Source organism: Amblyomma maculatum, chromosome 2 (assembly GCF_055883805.1).
Source record: "Amblyomma maculatum isolate TAMU_Amacu chromosome 2, ASM5588380v1, whole genome shotgun sequence".
NCBI lineage: Eukaryota > Metazoa > Arthropoda > Arachnida > Ixodida > Ixodidae > Amblyomma > Amblyomma maculatum.
The window spans coordinates 120,408,887-120,435,136 of record NC_139345.1 but is presented as its reverse complement, the minus strand read 5'-3'; the positions used below and the strand labels follow the sequence as shown (position 1 = coordinate 120,435,136).

At 45.5% G+C, this 26,250-nt stretch overlaps 1 protein-coding gene across 1 annotated transcript; it reads right to left on the bottom strand.

Moving 5' to 3' along the window:
* Window positions 1-94: 94 nt before the first annotated feature.
* Window positions 95-20,216, bottom strand: ORMDL (sphingolipid biosynthesis regulator orosomucoid 1-like). Its single transcript, XM_084595218.1, has 4 exons — window positions 19,903-20,216; window positions 16,787-16,964; window positions 8,537-8,688; window positions 95-704 (listed from the first exon to the last, which is right to left on the bottom strand). The coding sequence occupies exons 2-4, from the start codon at window positions 16,952-16,954 to the stop codon at window positions 569-571; spliced, it is 456 nt and encodes a 151-aa protein (XP_084451344.1). The 5' UTR covers window positions 16,955-16,964; window positions 19,903-20,216; the 3' UTR covers window positions 95-568.
* Window positions 20,217-26,250: the final 6,034 nt, after the last annotated feature.

The window sequence follows — 26,250 nt, the reverse complement described above, 5'->3', positions numbered from 1 at the left end:
TCCAAAACATTCCTCCAAGGTAGGAATCGGCCTCCAATGGCATCCCAAACAAATGACCGCAGTAAGCGTGCAAGGAAATCGGCACGACAGAACATGGGATGAGAGAGTTTATTAAATAATAAAGGCACTTTGTATCACAAATGTCAGGGTACTCCAACTATACACAGAAGCAATTTTTATCAAGTACACTACAGTTGTAATATTGGAGAGTACCATAACAACACAAAAACTGCACAAATATATCAATGACAAGAAATTGCAAATTTGCTACAGCTGAAAAACAGCTAACGCTTTTATCTACAAATAAAATCTATGACTACCGTTTTATTTCGTAACAAAACAGCAACAAGAATGTTTTTCAGCATAATATCAACATCATTGCATTGATTGAATGGCAGCATGGGACACAAAGTTAAACGCTTCAATAAAAAAAGTGTACCAGGACTGACGCTGCCTTAATGACATTAATAGGGGCTAAAATGAAGCAATACTGTAGAACATAGCTCTACATCCAAAACTTTACGTAAATACTGCAGCATCAATACACAGTCCCATCCTTGCCTGGCCCTTAGTACTTGTTGATGCCAAAAAGTCGAACCTTGTGAAACTGTGGCAACTTGGGAATAAGCACGAACATCAGGGAGCAGAAGTTTATGGCAAAGTGGACAGAGTCATATTTGGTATAGAAGCTTGTGAGAAAGAATCTGGAAAGCATTGAAAGAATAAAGCAGGAATTACACATACATTGTGAGACTTGCTCATATGTTCATTCTTAGCAAAAAGCTTCATCAGACATTTTACACACTCTTTATCTTAGTGGCGATGAAAATGCGTCAGAGGTAATGTAGATCTGGGCTTGCCTTTTATAGTGTTTCTTGAAAGCCTTAAAATGCAGCAAAGTTCATAATTTTGTGGCATAGCCTACATTTGAGCACGCGAGTTTTCAGAATGTTTCTTTCTTAAGCACCTAAAGTTCTCACAAAGTCAGTGATGCCGGCTACTTCCGAAATTTCTTTTGAACAGAACGTCAGGGCCATTTCGAGTCCAGAAAATGAAATTCCTTTTGAAAAATAATAAACAGATTGATGCAAAGTTCTGTGAGGAACCTAGAAAGTTCAATTTTATGCTGTCACTTATTTCTTCTCTTGACATGATGAAATGTTTCATTAAAGGATACTGGAGCTGAGGTTTTGCTGTGAAAACAGCTCTGAATTCAGAAACAAAACTGATGAGGCACGAATGTGTTCGACGGAAGAATAAGGCTACGAAACCGAACCGCGAGTATGGAGGAGTGTAAAATTCATGAATGGATTTTTTTTTTGCCCATGAATGTTGTTTCTGTGAAGTAGGAGCTTCTAAGTATACAAACACAAAATTTTATATTTTTCTCAGGATTAGAACATATATTGTTTATCTGAGAAGATTAACGCTCCCCAGTTAGCCTGAAGCCGTACATCACTAATGGCCTTGCCTGACATGAAACAACTGTATGATGATGCTGGTAGCTTAAGACAGCCACCACTAGTAGTAGCCTGGCCTTTGCAAACTAGGCGCATCTGTGACATCAAATCCAACACCAGCATTTTCAGAAGTGACGAAGCCAACATTCAAAATGCTGCCACACCTCGTGCGCTGGTAGTGTGGCTGAAGACCTCATTTGGGCTGAAGACCTCGTTTGAGTACCTCCTTATACAAGAATGTTACGAGAAGTAAAGTCAAACCTCGTTATAACGAAGTCTCATTTTGCACGAAAATTTGTTCGTTATATCCGATATTCGTTGTAAAAGTACACACAAATTCCTACAAAAAAAAGTTCTGTTCATAAACCTAAGTAAAGGCTACCCTAAAATGGAAAGCACAGGTTTTTTTTCTTTAAAGCATGGTATAAGCATGCGAAACCTTACCTTTCATTTTGCACTGCCAAGCAAAAATGAGCACACAAATCGGGATTTAGGCCACGCAGAACTGATTTATTTAAAAAAGGACGTAATCTTCATTTGGCGACACTTCACACTATTCGATAGAATAAATTTCTCAACGAAATCGACACTGTGCAGCGCTTTCCCAATGTCAGCTGATTTGGCCACAGGTAGGTTCTCAAGGTACCTTCTCAATTTCCTCGCCATATCGGCGGCCTCGGTGCTGCTGAGAGCTCGCTCTTCGCCTTCTTCTTCACTCTCATCGCTGCTCATAGCATCATCTGTAGGAAGCAGCTGATTGACAATTTCTTGGTCGGTCAATTCGGGCGCCACAGCCAAGTTGTCATCGGCAGCAATAAAGTCCTCGAACGTAACATTCGGAACCGCCAGTTGACGCCATGTCGTCTCGTCGAAATTGTCCGCTTCACCTTCAGAATCGTGGGCGTCGTTGGGCTCAGTCTCGCTGGTGGATGGGGCTAGGCCAGCATCAACAAAGCAATTTCTTATTGTCGACTGTGCCACTTCGTTCCATGCACCGTACAGCATGTCCAGCGTAGTTTTGAGGTTTATGGCCGTTGATATGCCCCTGTCTGTGTCAAATACGAGCTGTGTAACCAATCGCTTTCGGTAGCAGCATTTTAGTGAGCGAATGATGCCCCTGTCTAATGGCTGCAGCACTGAGGTCGAATTTGGCAGCAAAAAAACTAGGCGGACCGCTTCAAGTGGTACAGACACCTTATGGGCAGAGCAGTTGTCCAATATAAGGAGCACTTTCCTGCGCTGCTCTGCCATGTCTTTGTTGAAGGCCTTCAGCCATGCTTCAAAGAGTGACGACGTCATCCACGCCTTTTTGTTCGAGCGATAGTCCGTTTGGACATTCCGGGCGTTGCGCAGGCACCTGGGGCGAATTACAACAACAGTTACCAATAACAGTTAGCCGTCTTTTATCTGATCCATCCATGTTGACACAAACAACAACGGTGACGCGGTCTTTGCTTTTCTTGCCTCCTCGGCACAGTTCGTTCTTCGCAACGAGTGACCTTTCCGGGAGCAGCTTAAAAAAAGTGCAGTCTCGTCCACGTTGTAGACATCGCGCATCTCGTAGCCATCCAGTTGCATGCGGAAGCTTTCTGCCCACTTCTCGCAGTTCTCCACATCGACGGCTGCTTCTTCGCCCGACAAGGTGTGGCAAACAATCTGGTGGCGGTCTTTAAATCGCTGCAGCTAGCCACTGTTTGCATAGAAGTCATCATGGCCTAAAACACAAGCAAGACTTCTTGCCTTCATTTGAAGCACGGCACCAGACACAGGCAGGTTGCACGCTCTAACGTCCTTGAACCACGCGAACAAGGCATCTTCAACATCCTGGTGGTGACAATACCTGACGCGCTTCCTGTCGTTCTTCACGGCACCTGCAGAGTGCATGTTTTCTATCTTCTGCCTTGCGCTCAGTATGGTTGACAGAGTGCTAGGCGCAACGCCGAAGTCTGCGGCAATCTCTTTTTTCTTGCGCCCGCTGTCGACTGCCCTGAATATTTTTATCTTTGTTTCAAGAGAACCTGTTTTGCGTTTCGGCGCCGCCATGCTGCAAGACGACGGCACGAGCTCGAGGAAAGTGAGCACACGCGCGGGTCGGCAAAAAGTAGGGGCAGGGGCACGCGGGCGGTGGTTCGATCACGTGCAGGTCACATGCCAGGCAGCCGTTGATGCTAGATTCACTCGCGGTCCCTAGATGGCGTGGCGTGCGAAAGCGCGGGTGATTCAAACACATTTTAGGTGGAGGCGACGCGGGCGGTGGTTCGATCACGTGCCGGTCACATGCCAGGCAGCCGTTGATGCTAGATTCATTCGCGGTCCCTAGATAGCGTGGCGTGCGAAAGCGCAGGTGATTCAAACACATTTTAAGTGGAGGCGATTGATAAAACCGAAATTTAGCGCTTTGAAAAATTTTTTTTTTGCTTCTTTGCGGATTTTGAGTCGTGTGAATACGAAATATGCTTCGTTATAACCGATTTAGTGTCAAATTTTCAGTTTTTCATTTCGTTATACAGATAGAACTCCCATAGAAATAAAGCACAGCCAACCAAACTTTGCTTTTACTTCGTTATATCCAATAATTCGCTGCATCCGTGTTCGTTATAACGAGGTTCGACTGTATGCAGAAACTGGGGCTAGTTCGTAGGCATGCGCTTTGAAGACAATGGCATGAACAAACATACAACAAAAGCAAAACAGAACGCCCAACAATATAACTGATACAGTAAAAGCTCGTTAATTCAAATTCCACGGGGCCGCCAGGCCAGTTCGAATTAACCAAAATTCGAACTAACGAAAGTGAGCAAAAATGAAGGCGTTTGATGCCCGGAGGGCACGAAAAATTTATTTAGCAAAAAAGTCTGTTATCATCTTCTGCTTCTTCTCTCTGAGGGCTACCGCACTCACTCGGTCTTCTAGCATGCGAATGCGACGCAGGGAGTCTTCTTCCCCCTCTTCAAAGCTGAAGAAAAGGCGCACGACATTCAGCGCTCCCCTAACTTCTGCCGCGGATGGACGCACGGGCTCTTGCTCCTCGTCGTCGTCCTCGTCTTCTGCCTCTTCTGGGACAGACTGCTCCCCAACAATTTCAGCGACAATGTCCTCATCCCTTAGGGCACCGCACACTGCTGCATCGCTGTCTACTCCAACGTAATCATCAAAACTGACGTCCTGCAGCACAGCACGCACAGCCGCAGGCAGAGGCTCCGGACTCCCATCGTAGCCACTTTCTTTCATACTTCCGGCAGCAAAGCCACAGTGGTGGAAGCAGTTTGCAATTGTGGACGGCGTGACCTGCTCCCATGCACGCACCAACATGTGCATTGCTGTGAGCAATGTGATGGTGCTGGTCTTCTGGTTTCCAGTGCACAAAGTCATGCGCTCGATCATGTGGCGCCTATAGAAACATTTGATGTTTCTGATCACCCCCTGATCCATCGGCTGCAAGGCCGCAGTCGTGTTGGCGGGCAAAAAGACGAGCCTTGTGGCTTTCAGCTCGGCGTCGACTTTGTGTGCCGAGCAGTTATCCACAATGAGGAGAACTTGACGCTTCCCTAGCTCCATCCTCCGATCGAATTTCAAGAGCCATTTTTTAAACAATTCGCCCGTCATCCACGCCTTGCTGTTGGCGGAGTATTCCGTCGGCTGCGTCCTAATGTTCTTGAAACATCTAGGCTTATGTGCCTTGCCGACAACAAAAAGAGGGACCTTCTCCGTCCCGGTCATATTAGCGGCAACCAGAACAGTAATCCGCTCTTTGCTTCGCTTGCCGCCAGCGCAGCTGTCCCCTTTAAATGTTACTGTTCTGTCGGGCTGGAGCTTATAAAACAAAGCCGTCTCATCAGCACTGAATATATTATGTGCCGAGTAGCTTTCTAAGTACTACTGCAGAGCACCGCTTCGCCACGTGGCACAAGTTTCTGCATCCACTTCTTTGGCTTCTCCAGACAACACCCGGAAGACAAGATTATGTCTGTCTCTAAAGCGGTGAAAACATCCTTCGGAGGCGACAAAATCTTCCACATTCAAGCGCAGGGCGAAATCGGCCGCCTTCGCCATGATAATTGGGCCGCTCAGTGGAATGTCAGCGCTTCTCATTTCTTTCACCCACGTGATCACAGCGGTCTCAATTTGCGGATACTTGGCTAACCGAAGCCTTTTTCTGTTGCTGGCGAAATCTTCGGCTTCATAGGCATCCTCGATGGCCTTCCTATTTCGGACGTACGTCGACAACGTGCTTGGTGGAATCCCGTGCTTTTTCGCGATTTCCACTTTGCTGGCCTTCCGTTCATCCACCTCGCGTAAAATAGCCACTTTCTCCTTCACCGTCTTGGCACAGTATTTCCCACGCGAACACATCTCGCGGACACAAGCTCACAACAAGCGGCGTGCAAAACGAGGGCTCACGAAATGCAACACGAAACCGTGGTCGATAACACTAAAACGTCGTTCCTCGAAGGAGTCGCGGCAGGAAAGACTGTTTAGTACTTGTTCCAGCACCCTAGCGGCGCCCCGATGGTTGTGCCATCTATCGTTCTGCCGTGAAAGCTTCCAACGATGGTTTTTAACAGCGCCGCTTGGCGGCGCGCAGTTCGAATTATGGGTGGCGGCGCCAATTTTTGAGTGAATTAACGAGCTGTTACGCGCATAGACTTCTATGCACTGCGGACCGGACCACGATGACTATTTCGAATTATCCAAAATTTCGAATTAACGAGTTGTGAATTAACGAGCTTTCACTGTAATATAAAAAAAATGCTACTGTATACTAACGCTGCAGTGCAAAACATTAACTTTACTCTGTGAAGCACCAAAGGAACAAGCAGAAAAAAAAAAACGTCCTTTCAAACAACCTAACCGCAGACTCTCATAAAATTACGAAAGGATGACTCTGGTATATATTTCTTCTCATAGCAAACTGTAATGATGTCCCAACATTACAAGCTGTCAGGCAGTGATCAGCAAATACTGCTCATGCACATTCTAAAATACGCAACACAACTATATACGTTGAAATGCATGGCCATGTGCAGACAATCAGCTCTTCACCCAGGAATGATGGCCCTCCCAGCAAACACAAGGGTAAGGAAAATATTATCTACATCTCTCACTGTGCAGCTCATTTAACCAAGGTAGCAAGCTATACAACATGTACGTAATTTTTCAGCACAGTCTCCTCTCTCTTCAATGCCCTTGTTCCAACAGACCACAAGTTTGCTCATTCCTTCCAGAAAACGGGATTTTGGGTGGCGATGAAGCAACAGCAAAAAATTGCGTCCGCTCTGCTCTCGCTAAGTCGTGTGAGCATCAGGTGCGCGACAGCGACTATTCCCAGCTAAGGCGATTGGAGAAGGCTGGGTTCTCAACTGAAATTGTAGCCTCTGTGGTGGAAATCTAGGTTTGCAAGGTCTGATGAGCGGCGCAAGCAAGCTAAAAATGCACGTTTGCAACAGTGACATGTAGTTGTGCCCTACTAGCATCAGGTGTCGCACCACCTCAAGAAGGTCGGCGACAAGTGCAGCGTGCGTGTTGCGTTTTCAGCCTCTGAAAAACTGGGATGCATGTGCCGCCTAGTAAATGACACTAGGAAGAGGCCTATATGCAAAATTAAGCACACCAAACATCCAGTTAAATGTGAGGTTGGAGTGGCGTACAGCATTTCTCTTGCCCATGGCAGACGGTACATCACACAGACGGTACACTGCACTAACGAACGCTTGCTTGAGCATCACAGGGACAGCTCATTCGTTAACTGGCGCAGGTCACCTAGCTGACCACATTCGCCGTTGCTCACACAAGCCAGCATGCAAGGCGTTTTTGAATGAAATATGTGTGTTGCGCAAGTTTAACAATCAAAAGAGCCAAGAAATTTTTGAAGCCTTCAGTAAATGCAGGAGAGAATTGCGTCAGCGGCCCTTCTGTTGCGCTGTGCAAAGTAAAAGAATGAATTTTCTCAAGGCAAATGTGATGGGTCAGCAGGTAGGCAATAGGTGTGCTGATGTGAAGAGAGAAGGCAGAAAAGAAGAGAGAAAAAAATAGTGACACGGCATTTGTGCCTGATATGTATGGATCCAATATTGTTATCTGGTTGCAGTATACATTTATGGCCTTGGCCCTTTTTTTGTGCATATACCTCTGTCTGCAAAATAAACCTCAATTGAAGTCCGGTGTTCGTGTGTGCCTCTTCTACCTTTGTCCGTGTGTTTTTCGTGCAATGGAAGAACATCTCACAACTGGACCAAAAGCCACAGCCAAAGAAAGCGACTAACAACTGAATTATCTGAACCCTGACCACCAGAGTTAGCACGTTCTGTAGCCACTTTAGCAAGAATAACTAAAGTTAGAACCAGAGTTTAATATCCTAAATTCACATGAGCTTGAGGTCTTTTACCTTGCTCCGAGATCACAAGGCACACGGGGGCCTTGCGTATCATCTTCATTGAAATGCAGCCCTAAACGCCATAACTGAACCAGCAACCTCGGGCTTGGCAGTTGAGTGCCCTGCCCCGAGCCACCGTCGCGGTGTCAAAGTTCCAACTATGATGCATGTGTTATCACTTAGGAATATGCAAAACTGAAGCACACCTTTTGTATTCTTCAGTCTTCAAATTATGGCATGAAGATGCTGTACGTAAGGGAACACATGATTGTGTCCTACGAGCTTCGAAAGTCATTAATGTCTTCCCAATGCTGTGCCCCCCAAAAAATGATGCGTCAGCCAAATGCCACAAAGCACCAAACTAGCAACGGTCATATCATAGTCATTTCGAAAGAATTTGAAACAGCTACGTAGAATAAGTACGAAATGAACCCAGCTATGCCTAAACAAGCTTTTAAGGAGGTAGTCCATTATGGCAGTATTCATCTATTCTTTGCAAATGTATACCTGACTTCCGCAGAGATGCATTCTCCACAAAGTATGAAAGGCATGTGCAGTGAGCATTAATTTACAGTGAATTTTTCAATGCATATTCAATGCGGTTAACCCAAAATGGTTCACATAACAAAGCAACTAAAAAACACAAAACTTCTAACTGACCAATCAGTAGTCGGACTGGCCAAATAATGAACAATGCACTTACAGAAAAACAGGAACCACAGTGAGGAACTTTCTCGTCGCAGTAAACTGCATTTCATCATCAATCTGCTCCCACTGCGTCAGGTATCGAGATTTTCCCTGGTCCGCTGACTCCCAGGGCACTCCCTTGAGGGTGTGGAGGAAGAAGAACATTGCCTGCAAAAGGGAGAAAAAAGTGAGCAAGTGCTTAACAGTAGTGTGTGCCATTCAGCATTGCTGCACCAATTAAAACATCTATATAAGCTCAACAAGCTTTATCTTTGCAGTGCGACTAGAGAGTTGAGCCTCTCGGAATTACTTCCAAATTTACGTGACATAAAAGGCTGCTTCTTCACTCAACAACCAGTTTGTATTCCACACTTACAGTAGCTGAGTTTGCGATGTCAAACTTCACAGAGTGAATTCATGTGCCTTAATTTGCACAGGAGTGTATTAAAGCGCTATTGCAGCCACCTTTTTTTATGATTTTCATGAGCTGCACTAAGGACTGCTGCCTTAAGATACAAAATAGTTTGTGTTATAATGTTTCACACGTGCTATTATTTCTCGCAAGCAACAGGCTGCTACCAATGAGCTTTTCTGTAGCAATGCTACTACTACGCGTACTGCAAAAAAGGAACGTGTATGGTATACCACCAGACTGTGTACGCCATTTTCTATTCTAAAATTTTCTGTTTTTGATAAAATGCACTTTTGATGTCCCCAAAACCTAACTTAAGTTCCACTATATAAAAGCAAAACTGGTCTCGCATTTTTATGTTTACAATTCATATTTCTGCTTCTGAGTGGCGAATTCACTGGCCAAAACATGCGAAGAATAAATAAGCTATATTTTATATTTGTACTAGCAGCTTGTTTTATATTTGTACTAGCAGGAGAAAAAATGGTTATACACTATTGCGTGGCTCAGTCCTCTTGCAGCTCCTTTCAGTTTTTTTTTTTTTTTTTTTTTTTTTGCAGGCAGTAATGCTTTAGACTCAATGAGCAAACTGGTGATCATTCTAAAAACGATTCCCCTTAGCCATTCTCAACAGCAGGCGCTACCAAAATATGGTGCGACAATATGGCCAACCCTAACCTAAGTTCACGTAATATTCACTATTTCTTTTTTTGTCCCGACAGTAGGAGTAAATATAAGGTCTTATAACCAGATTATATAGTTCATTGCTACAGTTCCTCGTCACAGCATGATGAGATGAAGCCTACATGCCCAACGTCAGGAGCCCGAGCAAAACGTTTAAGTGGTACTGAAAAATCCAAACATGCTGCTAGGGGTAGTACCACAAAGCCCTTTCTGACCTCTTTATCCGTAGCTATGTCTGCAGAGTCATCATCAGCAGGACTATACCCACTACAGGGTGAAGGCCTCTCCCATATTTCTCCAATTATCCCAGTCCTGTGCTAGCTGCATCCACTTGGCCCCTATGAACTTCTTAAAGGGACACTAAGGACACCCAAATATGCGATCAAAATCTAATAAACAGCATTTGCTGACACTGTCGCCACATATCCGGCAGCAAAAAATCGAATTATTACTGAGATATTGTGATAAGAAGTTAAGGTGTTTTTTGTTCACACCGGTCGTATTCAAACTGTTTTCTGCTACTACGTAGTGGGTAGGATGATGCAATATGTACTTAGGGTAAGGGCATCTGCTGCTCCGAGCTTGTATTTCAGGCACCGTAGTCCGAAACCAAACTATCCAAGCACGCACCAAGTGCCACTTGAGCAGGAACATAATTGAAACTGAAGTGGACACCTGTAGCGCCGTGTTAGCTGAGAGACCAGCGGCAACTACCCACAAGCGGACTAAATGAGTATATTTTTATATTTGCCTTGCAACATTTACATTGTCTTTTCGTCTTTTCACCGTTGTTTATGTGTGATAAAAGGATGTTATCATATTTGAGACAAAGCCGACTACTGCATTCAAACGGTCAATGTAATTCGCATTTGTCCGCCTCCGGGATCCCTTGCGCGTCATGTGATTTGTAGTTGCGAGCCTCGGCCGTTTCGGCTGTGGCGGCGATACCTGTATTCCTGTTCTTCCTCTTTACTACCTTATAACAGCTCTATTTTCAGTAAGAGTGGCTTTTTTGTGGCCAGGAACTGGCATTCTATCGATGCAAGCCCACTTCTTTTTCTCTTCAGTGTCCCTTTAACCTCATCCGCCCGCCTAAATTTCTGCCCCCCCCCCCCCCTTCCCCCCCGCTATGCGCTTTCCTTCCCTAGGAATCCAGTTTGTTACCCTTAGCGACCATCGGTTATCCTCTCTTTGCACTACATGCCCTGCTCATGTCCATTTCTTCTTGATTTCCACTAGAATGTCATTAACTCGAGTTATTTCTTTGACCCACTCTGCACACTTCCCATCTCTTAACATCACACCTACCATTTCGCATTCCATAGCCCTCTGTGCTATCCTTAACTTAATAGACCCCTTTTCGTTAGCCTCCATCAATTATATCCATTATGTAGACTGCCAGTCTATATAATAGCATTTGCTTGCTTTGTATTTGATGTCCTGCGAAGCACAGTAGCTTGCAAGAACAAACCAGTTTTAGTGAGAAAACAGCAAAATGAACGAGTTCATATGGTTCAATAGTTAAGCAGTATGAAATGCAAAAATGCCGCAAAAGGAAACAAGTTGGCATAGTGTTTTTTTCTGTGCTGTCACCTCAAGAATAGCTTTCAATACACTTCTGCTATGCAAGAACTGTGATAAATATCCAAATATATAAACAACATTTTAACAATAAAATGCCCAGAAGATAAGCACAGCAGCTTTCACGTGCCAGACATGAACATAAAAAGAAATGTCAGTCAATTTCAATGGTCAGAACAGCCATGAGTGTTTTAGATTAAGCTTTATGGAAAGAAGCAGTTTTTTCACATTTTGTAGGCTGAGCCCGATGCTGATAAACTGTCACCATCATTAACTAACTCACATTTCCAGACTAAGGCCTCTCTCACATTCCTCCATCTAATCCTGTCTTGTGACAAATAAAGCCACCTTATCCCCATAAGCTTCCTTACAGCACTAGTCCTGTAGTTCTTCTGCTCCTACCTTCATAATTCATGCTGTTTGCCTTTCAATTGGCTATAGTGTTCCTTACCACACCTGCCCACCTTACCTGCCACCCTCGACTATGCTTCCATTCTCTTAGAATCAATCCACTCCATTAGCCTTAATGACCATCTCTTATCTTGCCTTCTCGTTTGATGCCCTGCACGCGCCCGTTTTTTTTTCTTGCTTTCGACTAAGACGTCATTAATTTGCGCTTCCTGACCCACACTTCTCTCATTCTCTCCCTCAAGGGGCGACTCCAAAGGTTTCTTTAACATTTTGAGTTGATAATCACATCAGTCCCCAGAACCACTTCTCTGCAGCAAAAAGCAAAAATGTGTGTGTGTTGTGTTGGATTTTATGGCCCATAGGAAACTAAGGCCATCATGCGCCAAACTCAAGGTAAAGCAGTTCTTGTTAAAATAACTCAGAGTTTGTTTATTGGCTTTACTTCTATAAAAGAATCAAAAATAGAAGAAATTTCGACAATGGCATTCTCTGCTAGCAAAAGACTTGGATGAAATGGAATGTGTTTATTATAGGAACACATAATGTCTCCTTCTGATTTCCTCATATTTCGTGCATGATATTAAAATGTGGTTTACTGTCAGTTGTTCATTGCATGTCTCACATGTAGGTTTTTGTTGTCCGAGGAGTATGAAGTTGTGTGTGAGATGTGTATGTCCAATGTGGAGGCGACACAGGATCACTTCAAAAAAGCGCTCTTTATGACTAGATGACTTCCATTCTTGAACTATAGGCTTTACTAAGTGTAGCTTGTTATTTGTTTCATTATCCCATGAAGCCTGCCATTTAGCTCTCAGTTTAGTAATTATAAATTTTGTGTAGTCTTTACGGGGTATGTTGACATGATTTATTTCAGTGTTATGTGCGCGTGATGCACATTCATCCACTTTTTCATTCCCCCTGATCCCCACGTGGCTGGGGACCCAGCACATTTTTATAATCTGTCCTTTCTTATTGGCTTTTACGACATTGTGGATGGTATCTCCAATTAAGGGCTCCGTTGCATTTTTATGGTGCAGTGCTGTAATTACACTTAAAGAGTCAGAGTAAATAACTGTTTTTTATAATTTCTTTCATAATTTTTTCAACCGCTACAGAGACTGCAAAATGATTTAAAATACTCCGCTGTGCACAGTGCTATACTCCACAAATTGTTTTTTTTTTTTTGGCCGGTTGAGCGGAAGCCACAGATTTGAAACATGTCCTTCTGCCCACACAGCAGAATATAGTCTTCACTTGTTCATTAGTTCTCTCCTGAAACACAGGCTATTGCCAGTAGTATTTACTGAAGTCATATTTCTAACTGCAAACCAAGCCAAAAGTCAAAGAAAAGAACATGTTCATGATAGCAACAAATCTGTTAGGCACGTTTAGTTAAGAGAAGATTCAAGGGATGGTACCAGTAGTTCCAGCGACAAAATGAAGTTATCATGGGGAAAGCAGCACGCCAGGCACAGCAACCTGCAGCTGAATTATTTGGTGGAATGACCTACTTATGGACACTCAGTCCTTGTAACCTTTCTTTTAATTCCAATAAAAGCTGCCACCGAGTATAGGTAGGGCCACATGGTGATGCCATTTATGCATCTATGATGGCAGCACACTTTCAGTGCATAAACTTTCGCTGAGAGGAAAGGAGGGAAGGGGCATCCAACAGCACATCGCAACAAGTCAGCAAAGAGAATTGTAAACCGGAAGCTTCACTGTATGTAATGTTATCGCCAAGCTTCTCCACACTTCTCCGATGATGTGAACAAAAGCGCCAACAGTGTCGCCTTAGTGCCTACACATGATGGGAGAGTTTGGCATTTGGCACACGTGCATTAACTGTGTGACCAAAACTAAGGAAAGAAAAAGAAAACTGACTGAACGTAAGTGCCTTCATCAGTTTACATCCAAGCGTGAGCCTCGTGTGCACAGCTGTATGAATCTAAGTCAATTAAGACAGTAACACTGCAATACGCATGCATAAATTAGTGCCAGTACTATACCCTACGCAAGACATGGAACGTGCGTGACATCTGAAAACAATATGTTTAAAAAGGACAAAGTGAAAGCTGAAAGGCAGGGAATGGCTAATGAAACGCAAGAGCTGCAAATACATAAGCCAGCAGCCAAGACCGACATGCAAGGCCAGTAGAGAAAAGTGTAGAAGGATATCCGAACATGTGCCGGCACATGAGAAGCTCAAATGACAGAGTGAAAATTATGACAAACCTATAATTTAGAATGGAATGAAACCCATAAAATGAGTGCAGAGTTCAAAGCAGGTATGAAAAGAAGCAGCAGCAGCAGCAGAAAATTCAATCAGTGGCATGAATTGTATTATTACGCCCTGTTCAGATGCGCAGTACTGAGTTGTGTTTTACAGTACATAACGATCTAAGGCTATCACGCAGCAAGCACAATGTTAAAAATGCCTTGTTTTTAATGAACTGTGCCTTTTTTACCTTACATTTTGTTGTAAAACGCTTGCTCTCTTTCAAAACTCGGGAACGTGCGACAAATCAATAAGAGCATTGTCGCCTGAAAGCAATGATGAATGAAAGGATTGCATTTATTGTTTGATTTTTCTTTATTTTTTTTTCATGGTTTCAAGTTTTGCGCATGAAAACAAAACAAGACCTTGTCTTCAAATTTTTTGGATAACAGCTTGTCTTGTTCTGTCAACAAAGATTTCAAGCCAGGTGAGCATGCCAAGAGCGAAAATGGCATAAAATTAACTTCTATGCAGCGTTCCTGATCCCTGCATGATTTTCATTCTCCCAAAACGGGCTTTGCTAAGTGTCATTTGTTATTTATTACACTATTCTATGCAGACTACCATTTTTCCCTTAGTTAATTTTGTGTCGTCAGCTTCATGCATTCTGTATGGGGCATATTACTTTCTTATTGTTATGAGTGTAAGCAGTACACACGTCTGCTCTCTCATTCTGACATGACCTAGGACCCAGCAGAACTTTATGCCGTGCCCTTAAGCTGTGATCATTGCCACAGTATATATGGTATCGGCAAAACTATGTTTCTAGAAAGAAAGCTGTGAGTGCGTTTAGACATTCTGTGTAAATAACACTGTTTGTGATATGCTCTTATATTCTTTGTGTTGACAGAGACTGAGTAATATTAAGCAGCGAAGATGGATGCATTGTGGGAGTCTTATTCTTTCCTCCCAGTTCCTTTCTGCCACCACACTTACAACAGATGCATTAAGGTCAGCCCATTCATTCTCCGCTTTCAGACTGTGTGCTTAATAATGATGTGGTGTAAAATAGCTGTACTGGCTGTATGTGTGAAACTACATGGAAGCAATTAGGTTAATTATCTATGCTGTTCACATTAGGCAGGAGCTCTGCACAATCTTTTTTTTTTTTCTGAGCACTGAAGAGAGTAAACCTGGCAGTAAAAAGTTGAACATTAGAGCCATTATTCCAAATATGCCAATTCTATGTTTCATGGTATAAGAAATAGCGTAACAAAAAATTAGATGGCCTCTTATATGTCTTTTAAGAGGAGAATAGCAAAAGCCTACCCTTCCTCTCCTATCAATTGTATCCCAATGGCGTTCGTTGCAGTGCTACACACAATTATAATTGGTTTACAGGAAAGGAAAGGTGCAGTATCTGTCACACTTTCTCTGGCAAATGTGACTTTGGACGGTACACCATCGCTCCTGTTGCGTGGCGTTCCTTGGCGCACGTTCAAGTGTCGCATTGCAAATGACAGGAACGCTAGACAAGAATTTCACTGAATATGACAGATCTTGAGCACAGGATTTTGTTTCATGAGCCTAGAAAGACTTCACCTTAAAACTGCTATATACACATTGAAGCTCTCGTTTGAGCTCCAGTATTCCAGATTACTTACACATACCTCAAGAACTATGGCTCCCTCAAAATATTTGTAAATAGGCTCACATGGTGTTTACATTATTCACGCTTTGCCAAAAAAGCAGAGGTTCTATCTACACTGTCAGCAGGACTTACACACGTCTACATAAACACAACCTCAAACAGCCCCCAAAGCAGCATCTCTGCAGATTTCCTGGCTGCCAGCTAAGAAGCATTTCAGTGGCCAAGGTAACCAAAAAGCACAGTGATCACTTCCATTTGGCATCGTACACATAGCTGACTTGAATTTTATTCCTCGTACCTCCAATGACTCCTAGTGTTGCCAATGCTTTGCCAATGTTGTACAGGTATGCCCCTCTAATGAAGCTTGTGAAGGTCTACGGAGTCCACACTCCAGTCAGAGCTGTGAACGGGTGTTGGGCACAGCACTCAGCACAGCATATGAGTGCACATCTAAGTTAGGCGAGCACTAGATACACATGGCAGGAATGTCTCGTAACGATCCTGGCCAGATCAAATAAAATCTGCTTTTATTCCATTTAATGCAAGCTTACTACAAGATGGGATGCTTGCAAAATTCACTTTCTGTATGATGTTCCCAACTAGAACTGCAGGCACGAAAAATTTTCCAGAGTCACAAACTCATCTATGCGTAGCAATGAGCTTCTAATGCTCAGTTTCAATCTGAATAAATGACAATTACAAGTTCAAAACAGTATGCCTGTTTTGGGCAATCCTGAATAGCATGATCCTGAACCCCGACTAGGTTGCAAAGCTTCAACACATTACACAGAAAACGTAAAACAATTAGCAAGGGCATGTAAGTTATGCTCAAAATTTACCCGCCCTATTTATTTACTCAATTATGCCTACAAAACAGGATCTCAAAAGCTAAACACCCTAACCTTGTATCATAGCACAACCTAATATGGTGCCATTTGCACAATTTTACCACTAGTCACTTGTCACTTCATTTACCCTAGCAACTCACCCGTGTAGCTACAAGAGCCGCTACAAAGCTATTTACTTTCTCTGTACAATAACCACTGTACATTTCTGTTCTTCATTACAACCACATGGGAGGAAGCAGCTTGTCCATCAGTTGTGTGCACTGCTCTGGTGTGCTTATTTCAAGCCTGCCACTAATTAATCGGAGACAGTCTGCGCCTCCACATCAATAACTTGCGTCGTTGGACATCGCTTTCAGTGGTGGCACAGATACTGCAGCAAATGAAAACCTCCGCTTCAGTATACACTACTGAATGCCACTGCTGAGTGTGCAGACAAAAGAGAATGTAAGAAGGGGACAGACCACATTGTGCGCAAGGTTTGTGAGGCTCCAGGCCCAAGCGACGCTAAGGAAAGGGAAGCTCAGGATCAGAAGATGCAGCAGCAGGATGCCGAGGCAATAGGTCAGCCAGATCCCACGACTGTTCAGCCAAGAGCCATTGGGGTTCACTGCGGCACTACCATCCAACATGGCGAACTGTCTGCATAAGAATACAAAAACCCACTACTGCAGCTTGTTGGCAGTCTAGTTGGAGAAACACAATAAGGTGCACATGATGCAGAGGGAGAAAAACACACAAGAAGGGGCATAATGACCCGAGTATCCTTTTACCGGAGATCTTTTACTTTGTTTCTCGTGTACTATGCCTCACTTAAAGAAGAAAAAAAAAAAGCCCTTTTTAACTACCAGCAGACACAATCTACAAATGCTAATAATGTTGTCCCCTCTTAGCACTTATTTTTCTTCAGCCGGCTTTATTGTACAACACTCAGCAAGAATGCAGGAGCAGTAGTTATATTCTACATCATATTTTCAGCTGCTAAGCATCAAGGCTTTATTACATTTAAAAAACAGCAGCGGTCAAAAATTATCTAGACTTCTTCATTATGGCAAGATTTCAACTCGAACTCATGGTGTCACTCTGGACCACAATAATTCCCTACCCTCCACATTTATTGCTTCTACATCTAACTACATCTTAGCCTGCTGCAGATGCATCTTAGCTTACCCTGACACTACTTGCCAGAGTGCAATCTGATATCAAGTCGTGCCATTCAGGTTTAAAGGCCACATATATCAAGACTGCCCATGTTAAGCCAGATTTGCAATAGTAGCGGTTTTCAATTTTAAAATATGCTAGAAATTGCAGACGTTTTTTTTTTTTTTTTTAAAGTAGTATGTTACCCTTAATATCCAAAACAAGTGAAAACAACTGTATTCACATTCTCAAAATTGGGCACTCAGCTGCTTGACATCAGTCCTGAAAGGAATTCACATCACTGCTTATTATAAAACAGTCATTGATCCCAAAACTGAAACGTTCACAAAGTCAACATCTAATCTTAAGACGAAAGCCTTTAATCTCTCATACTCGCAGTGACCGTCCAGCTGTTCAGAAGGAGGAAAAGGAGAAGAAGTAGATGTGGGAGGCAGTAGCTGGCAGCTGACATAGCCAAGTACTAACTGGACGTAGGGCTTCCTGACATTACGTTTGGCAGGAGCTGCCAACTCGGGCCTCTCCTTTCATATGGGAGGGTGAAATCACAAGCAGTCTGCCAAAATCCTTACATTCACATTATCCCTCGGTCACACAGACACGTTCATACGACGGCTCGGTTAAAGCGGGGCTTTATATGTTGGCTGGTAGCTTACACTATCTCATCATCACAAAGGTGGGAGTGAAAATAGAGAAAGAGGTGCAGTAGTGGAGGGCTTCGGACCACCGCGTGATAGAGGCTTTCATCTCATCACAGTTTAGTGATCCAAAGTGCCCCCTAGAATTTTTTTCTTTAGCAGCCTGCTTGATGCTGACCAAACAATCACAATACAGTTTTACTACTTGCAGCCCTAGCAACCTGTTTAGCAATTGTGCCACTCGGATTATATTAGTTTCTGTGGTCTGGCTACACAGATAGAACAATCAGGGAATAAAGCAATTCCACACTAAGCTTTTCAGTGACAGTTGTTTTATGAATTTTGCTGGTCCTTTGTGGAGATGAAGAGCATGTCACAAGCATGAGTACAGATAGAAAATGTGCAGGCACCGTGTTCAGCCAGCAGAAAGATTACAATTACGCAAGCTGCTAAGGTATCCATGATGTGTCTCACAATGCTCATCCAACGAGGCAACACCTGTGTGGACAATATGTCAGGCAAGTGAAACGGCAAAAAAAAAAAAAAAAAAAAAAAAAAAAAAAGCCAGCAATAAAAAGCAGATGCATCTTTCAGACGGACTAAAAGGCTTTTTATCTCTACATTGTCAGGCAGTAGGGCATCTACCATTTTCTTGTATAATGCAAACCCCAACATGGACACGAATACAAAGGCACATAAAGTGACGCATATATTTGGCACCAAACCTGCAAAAATGAGTAAGCAAGAAAACAAACACAACTGCGGCAAGTGTGACAATTACAACAGGACACAGCAGTCAACAATTAATGCCTAAACTAGCTTATGTTCTCCACCAAATGTCTGTGCCATAGCTGTAGTGCTCTACTTGAACTGTATCCTTACGGCACTTGGAAACATATGGAATAACTCCGATTATGAAGCCGGATCTCAACAGCACTTCTTTCGGACAGTAAAATAATAATAATAAAAAAAACACTATCAATCAGATGCTTTGTTTAATAAAAGGTCAGAGAATCAGCAATCTCTGGGGCAATTGCCAGCAGCAGCAAATATTTCGGCTGCATGAAAGCTCCGGTGTCATTGAAATCAGTCCAATAACAATCATAAAATAGGCGGGAACAAAGCCATCGTGTAACAATGGAAGCACCATCCCTGGACTGGGCCACAAAACATCAAGCGCAAGTCTAAGTTCTTTGCCGCTGCTGGGCATTGTTATGTCAAGCTAAAGCAACCGGTGTCGTGAACGTAGCAAAACATCGCAGGAAGTTGTGTTGTTGCAGACGTGTACTCTGTACTGAAAATGACAGCAGCTGCCTCGCGCTTACTGTGCGCTTGAAACGAATTCCAGTCTCCGCGTCTATTATATGGAGCGCGTTCTATTATGTGGAATCGCCGGAGGGGGCTGCAGGCTGATAAGATACGCAGTGGTAAACAAGACTAGTGCGTCCTCTGAGACGCGATTCGGAGTTTCCGGACAGGGGCGGTGCACAGATGTTTCTGCGATGGTTCAAAATAAAAATGGATTCATGACGTAGGGCACGAACAATTTCTAAACAACAGGGACGCTCATAATGTGAAGGCGCAAGTCTTGAATATCACTTAGTTTTGTTGCCAGTGAGAAGCGCACCTAAAAATGGTACGGTTTCTCCATCGCTCCTCCTGACAGGTGTGGCGCATCCAACAAGCATGAAATCGGCAAGAAATAGACAATCCTGTTTGCACACAAAAATGTCCTAGGGGCGAACCAAGGCAGATTCCACTAATTATGCAATAAGAATACGCACCACTGTAAAGTATGAGTCAGAACGGCGAATGTTGCAGGTCTACTGCGTCCTGTTCTGCGTCCTCGAAACACTCCAACACGGTATCTATGCTTCGGAGGCACCTTACCAAGCGACCGAACAGAAGTGGCACGCGATCGCACGAGGAAAAAAAACGTCGAAGAGGAAACGCTTTGGCACCTTTAGCGACTTGCGCACGTACGCGCTTCGAGACATTTAGCGCTTCGAGCGCCTCGTTGAATAGGTTGGACGGATGCGCGGCCAGTGTAAATCCCTTGAACCACGTGATCTTTCTTATTTTTGCGTAACAAACCACAGCTGCTTGGCGCACGTAGGCGCACAGAGAAAGAGGCGCGAAGCCCACGTAACAAACGCGACCGCTGCATCATCTGTTGATGAAAATCAACCTTTGACCACTACGTCTCCTAAACTAGCTGCTAGATGGCAGCACGCACCCGCAAATAGTAGGGTGCCTCGATGGAGCGCGCGAAGCACCCTAGCAAATAGGTCATGGGATGCGTACTAATAGTCCTAGGTTAACTAGCGAAAGGGGAGCTTTTTAACACAGCTTTTTTTTTTTTTACACCCGTGATAGCTAGGACATCTTGCATTTAGAGGACGCACTTGGAGACAAACACTGCTAATAAGTTCATAAAAGCAGAGTGCGATCTGTACCACTTTACAGGCCTAAAGCCTATTCCAAAAGATGTCCCGAGGACAAAATTGTTTTTGTTTGCCGAAGGTGAAAAAGAAAAAGAAAAGCAAAAGCTACCACTGCCACTACAGCGACCCACAGCGGGGGGAACGGGCTCGTGTACATCCCTGAAGACCGTTTTATTAGTTTTATCATGGGAGCTGCCATTTTGTGTATGTGACGCCATCTAGCGGTCGAGTTATGAATAACTGCCATGCTGGTATGTGGGGTCCTATCCGCGGAACAGGCGACAAGTAGCGCAAATCGGCATTTTGGAGCTTTCACATGCAACTTTTTGCTTTTTTGAAGTACCTAGCTGAAAGAAAAAGGAAATTCAGTAGCAGCGAAGCCATTCGATCAGAAATGACAAAACATTATGCTCCTGATCAGGTCGGCTGAAGGCTACAAGCCTGATTACAATTAGTGTGTAACTTTTATGTGGAACAGAGAGGCGGCGGCGCACCACTGGCCGTGAGGGCAGCTTTCGATCTACGTTTTATTCTCAAATGATTTCCTGCTTACCGTAACAATTTGAGGAAAGAAAGAAAGCGAATGTAGCCGTTTCTTGTCACGTTTAGAAGCAATGCTAATCGCGCTACATTTGTTGGGTCAACCGATCATTCATATACTCTTTACTGCTTGAGCGGCTACTGCGGAAGTTCCCACACCTCCACTGGGGTTCTGTTCTTAAGTATCCATTATCCAATTCGGATCAATTTACTCTACCCTGGCTACTTTTGTTGGGTGACAATCAGGCACGGTGTTAAGCGTCCACTACCAGGCAATCGGATTTCAGCATTGCCTACATGACTCAACCACCTGTTTGCCGATATGTGCGGGGAGTGGCGATGACTTGTCAACGGCGGGAGCTGCTACCCTACAATTTCTCTGACTGGGCGTTAGTTGCGTTTGCCTGACGCTGCCGTCATGCTGACATCCAAATACAAGATAAAATGGACAATTGATACCTATGGAATAGTGACCTTAAATTATGTCCCATAATGACCTCATCGAAAGTTGCTTTTGTCAACAATTATATAGTTAATTTTTCGTCGCAAGGTTCGCTTACTGCAAGCGATCGCTGCTATTCCTATGATCATATTCCTATTTATTATCGGCAGCAAAACCTTACGAGATGCGTGTTTTCAAATATATATATATATATATATATATATATATATATATATATATATATATATATATATATATATATATATATATTTTAGCGCGGTTTCATAAGTTGAGAACCAATTTATTGGTATATCGTTGTCTTCTAGTGGGCAGGTTCTTTCATACTTGCATTAACCTCAGGTGACTGAATCGAAATAGTTCTTTACCTGGCGGCATGTCGTAAATATTTGCTGCAAGGAATACCATCCGCTTGTTGCCCAAAGACTACCATTGTTGCACGGGTATTCAGTTTGTCTGGTCCCTACCCTACAAACGCAGTGTTCGGAACTCACACGAAAGGCTGCCAAAGCGAAACGTTTTCGGTTGGGGCTTGAAATTCAGAAGCTGCTCGTCATCGCCTATTTGAGTAAGTTGCAAGTGGAACAGTGTAGAGCGACACACGCGCATACCACCGCTGTTAATTTTTTATCTTCTGTTAATCATCTCCTTTTGGTTGCTATTTTTGTTGATGCAAACAATTGAGTAAAACAAAGACTGTGCTAACCGCGGCAGCTCTTAGCAGCTAAATGCGGCCGGCGGATATGAAACGATCAGGGAAATGAGGGAAAGAAAGGGGCGAAAGAATAAAGAACAGGGCCAGAAAGCACATCGCTCACATCAGCTAATCGGCTTATATACTTTGCGGCTATTCAAGACACTCTCTGTGCAAAAGACTGCAACGTGTGCCCTTTCTCCGAAGAATGCCCTGCCGCCCCCGCTGCTATCCCCGCGTCCCCACATACCAAACAGGAGGAGCCGCGCAGCGCGTTCCAGTTCGAGGCTATTTTTCTCCTCGCCGCGGAAACGGTTCATAGTGAACTAGAATACAATATTCTAGTTCACTATACCAGGGAGGTAGCAACGTTAGGGGGTAGCGGGATGAAATTCGGATAACCAGAAGCGACGTGGTCTTTGATTTGATTGATTTATAGGAAGGGAAAGGCGCGGTAACTGCCTCACTTGGTTTTATGTGGGCACCTCAACCGCGCCGTAAGGGAAGGGATGAAGGTGAGAGTGAAAGTGGAAAGAGAGAAAGAGGAGCCGTAGTGGAGGGCTATGGAGTAATTCGACCACCTGGGGATATTTAACGTGCGCTGACATCGCACAGCACACGGACGCCTCTTCGTTTCGCCTCCATCGAAACGCAGCCGCCGAGGTCGGGTGCGAACCCGGGTACTCCGGCACAGTAGTGGGCGTCTTACCACTGCACCATCCCGGCGGGGCGCGACGTGTATTACGCAACAACGGAAAGTAGGAAGGAACTCGGGACAGCGAGCTTTTTTTCTCATCCGGCTCTCCGTTTCATACTTCAAGTGCAACGCTGCTAAGGCTACAGCTCTTGTTTGCGCTTTCCGCATTCGCGATGAAAAATTATGCCTGCTCTTGACGAGAGGAAATAATAGTTATTTTGTCTGCAAGCGTAATACATCTTACATTTGCCATCAGCTTCATAAATAGCACCTTTTTAGGTAGAAAGGATCGGATTCAATGAATTTGTATGTTTTTATGTCGTTTTCGTTCGTGTCGCGTTTTCGCTGCCACGGCCGGTCTCGAGGGAGAGAGCGCGCACGCGAAGAGAAGCGCTCTCTGCCTCGTATGCTCTCTCGAGACCGGCCGTGTCGCTGCCTGCAACCTTGCTAGTTTTCCCACTAGATGGCGCTAATGGTGCTCATTAAGCACAAGGTGCAAACACTGGTGCAGGCGAAACTCGCAGAGCACAACCTTCGGCTCATGAGGTCCCTGCGCGAGGAGGGCAAGACGGCAGCGCAGAAATTTTGGGGCTATGTGCGTTCAATGGACCGGCGGGATCCCCCGCTGCCCCTCATCATCGATGCGACGACAGGGCAGCCAGCTGAAAATCAGCAAGAGTACCTGACGGCATACTATGCCACCTTGTATGGACAGACGGTGGCATGTGAGGAGCCCGAAGAGGAGACCGTAACCTCGCCGATGGATGAGGGGTCTCCGGAAGAGATGGGGCCGCGGTGGGAGATCTCCAGCAAGACCATGGAGCGCGCCCTCACTCGCATAAGTGCTCGTACAGCCCCGGGACCTGATGAGGTGCCGGCTCGTTTGGTGAAGAGCCTCGGCCCGGAGTCAAGAGAACAGCTCGCTGGCCTCTTGACAGCTGTTATCAAGGGAGCACCAATCCCGGATGAATGGCGGCGGGGGCGAGTCGTTCTCATTCCAAAGAATAGAGAAGTGACGGGAAACCTGCCGGACTTCCGCCCGATTACAGTCACCAGTGTCGTGTACAGACTCTTTGCCAGGGTTCTAAAGGAGTGGCTCAGTGGCTGGGTGGAGGCTCGCGGTGTGCTCACCGAACTGCAGAATGGCTTCCGGCCAGGCCGCCGGTTAGATGACAACTTATTTGTCATCACGCAGTGCGCAGGCATCGCGCGGAAGGAGGGGCGCTCGTTGTTGTGCTGCTTCATGGACGTCGAGAAAGCGTATGACAACGTGCCCCATGAGGCCTTGTTTGCGTGCCTGCTATCGCGCGGTCTCCCAAGGACACTCGTGTTGACCATCCGGCGCCTCTACAGGCGGAACTACATCACTGTGTGCTTTGGCGATGTGCATTCAGAGCGCATAGTGGTGACGAAAGGCCTTCGGTAGGGCTGCCCACTGTCGCCGCTCTTGTACCTGGTGTATGTGTCAAGCGTGGAGCGGGCCCTGCTTGCACCAAGCCTGGGATTTCGCCTGCGGCTCAGCACAAGCGGAGTCGACGAGGGCTGCCGACTGCCAGGACTTGCTTTCGCCGACGACCTGGTCGTGATGGCAGAATCGGCGAGGGACCTTCAGCGGCTCGTCGATATCTGCCACGCTGAAATCTCCGTGCTGGGGCTGCGGTTCAGCACTAAGAAAACGGCGGTTGTCCGGCTGGCTGGTGAGCGCGCGGGCGAGGACGAGATCACGCTGGGCGGGCACAATCTGACCACCTGCACAGCATATAAATACCTCGGAATACACCTCTCCGACGGGGCGGACATGTACTCTGTGCACGAAGCGGCGCTACGCCAGAGTGCTCTCCGGGCTCAGTGCATCCTCCGCCGCCGGTGCCTGTGGGGCTGCAGCCGTTATTTGATGGTGCGCGACCTTTGGAAGTTGGTGCACGTGCCGGCACTGTCGTTCGCCAATTCTGTGGTTTGCCTGTCGGCTGTTACGCGCGGATGGCTTGAGAGGCGACAACATGAGGTTGGGCGCATTGCCCTTGGCTGCCATGGCCAGGTTGCCATTGAGGCCATCCAGGGCGACGTAGGCTGGTCCACCTTCGAGGCACGGGAGGCGGCCAGCAAGTTGGCCTTTCGCGGCCGACTGCTCTTCTTGCCACGGGAGCGTTGGGCGAGGCGCGTGTTCGAGTATTTGGCTGCCACTTGCATCCGGACGGATTGGGCCAGGCGAGTTTACCAACTTGAGAAGTTTGGCTTTTTCACCCACCCTACGGCGGCTGACTCTCCATCCAAATGGGCTGCTGAAGTGCGGCTGCGAGTCGGGGAGGCTGAGGGTGTCAGGTGGGCCAGGGATATGGAAGCCAAGTCCACGTTGGCGCTGTACCGGGAGCACAAGCAGGGCATCGGCCCGGTGCGATTCTACGACAACAGCATAGGCAGCGGCCTCCTTTTTGAGGCGCGGGCTGGTGCCTTGCGGACTTTGCTCTACCGGCGCCGTTTCGATCCTGCTGTGTCGTGTACTCTATGCAGGGTGTGCGGCACTGCGGACGAATCGGTGGAGCATTTAGCCTTGCGCTGCCCTCGTCTCTCCATGCCGCCCATAGAGGGCGCCACACTCCCACAGGCGCTCGGTTTCCCCTCAACCCCACCCGCAACAGTGGACGGCGCCGCCGGAGACAGCGCGGTCGCTGACAAAGCATTGCTTAAAGCAACTGCGGCGACGACGAGAAGGCTCGCCGAATGGTGGAGTGTAGTTCGCCAACTGTGATGAAGTTTGGGCCGGGTGTGGGGGTGTGAGTGTATGGTGAGGGTAGGCGCGGTTGTGGGGTGTGTCCAGGTGAGGTGCTGCGTGTGACCTTCTTATGTTGATGTCTCTTTAGACATTTGTGTGTGTGTGTGTGTGTAGTTTTTTTTATTATTAGCTGGGACACCCACCCGTTACAAAAAGACTATCTAACACTATCATCATCATCATCATCATCATGCCCTCCGCGCAGCTGCCTTTTCTGCCAACCCCAATGTGTAGAGGTGTGCGAATAGTACTTTTTCCAAACAGAATCGAATACGAATAGTGCACTCTTGCTATCGAATCGAATACGAATAATGTAGCTAAAAAGCGAATCGAATACGAATCGAATAGTAGAGCGCTATAGAGCGCTCTACTATTCGTTATAGTGCTGTTATAGCGCTGCGGTAGAGCGCTATAACTCGTGGAGTAATAGATCTGACGGGAAAACGCTGATCTCCTCTAGGGGGCGCAACTATTAATCTCTACGCACATTGTCAGTTGCTGGTTGTTTTTATCTACAACAATTA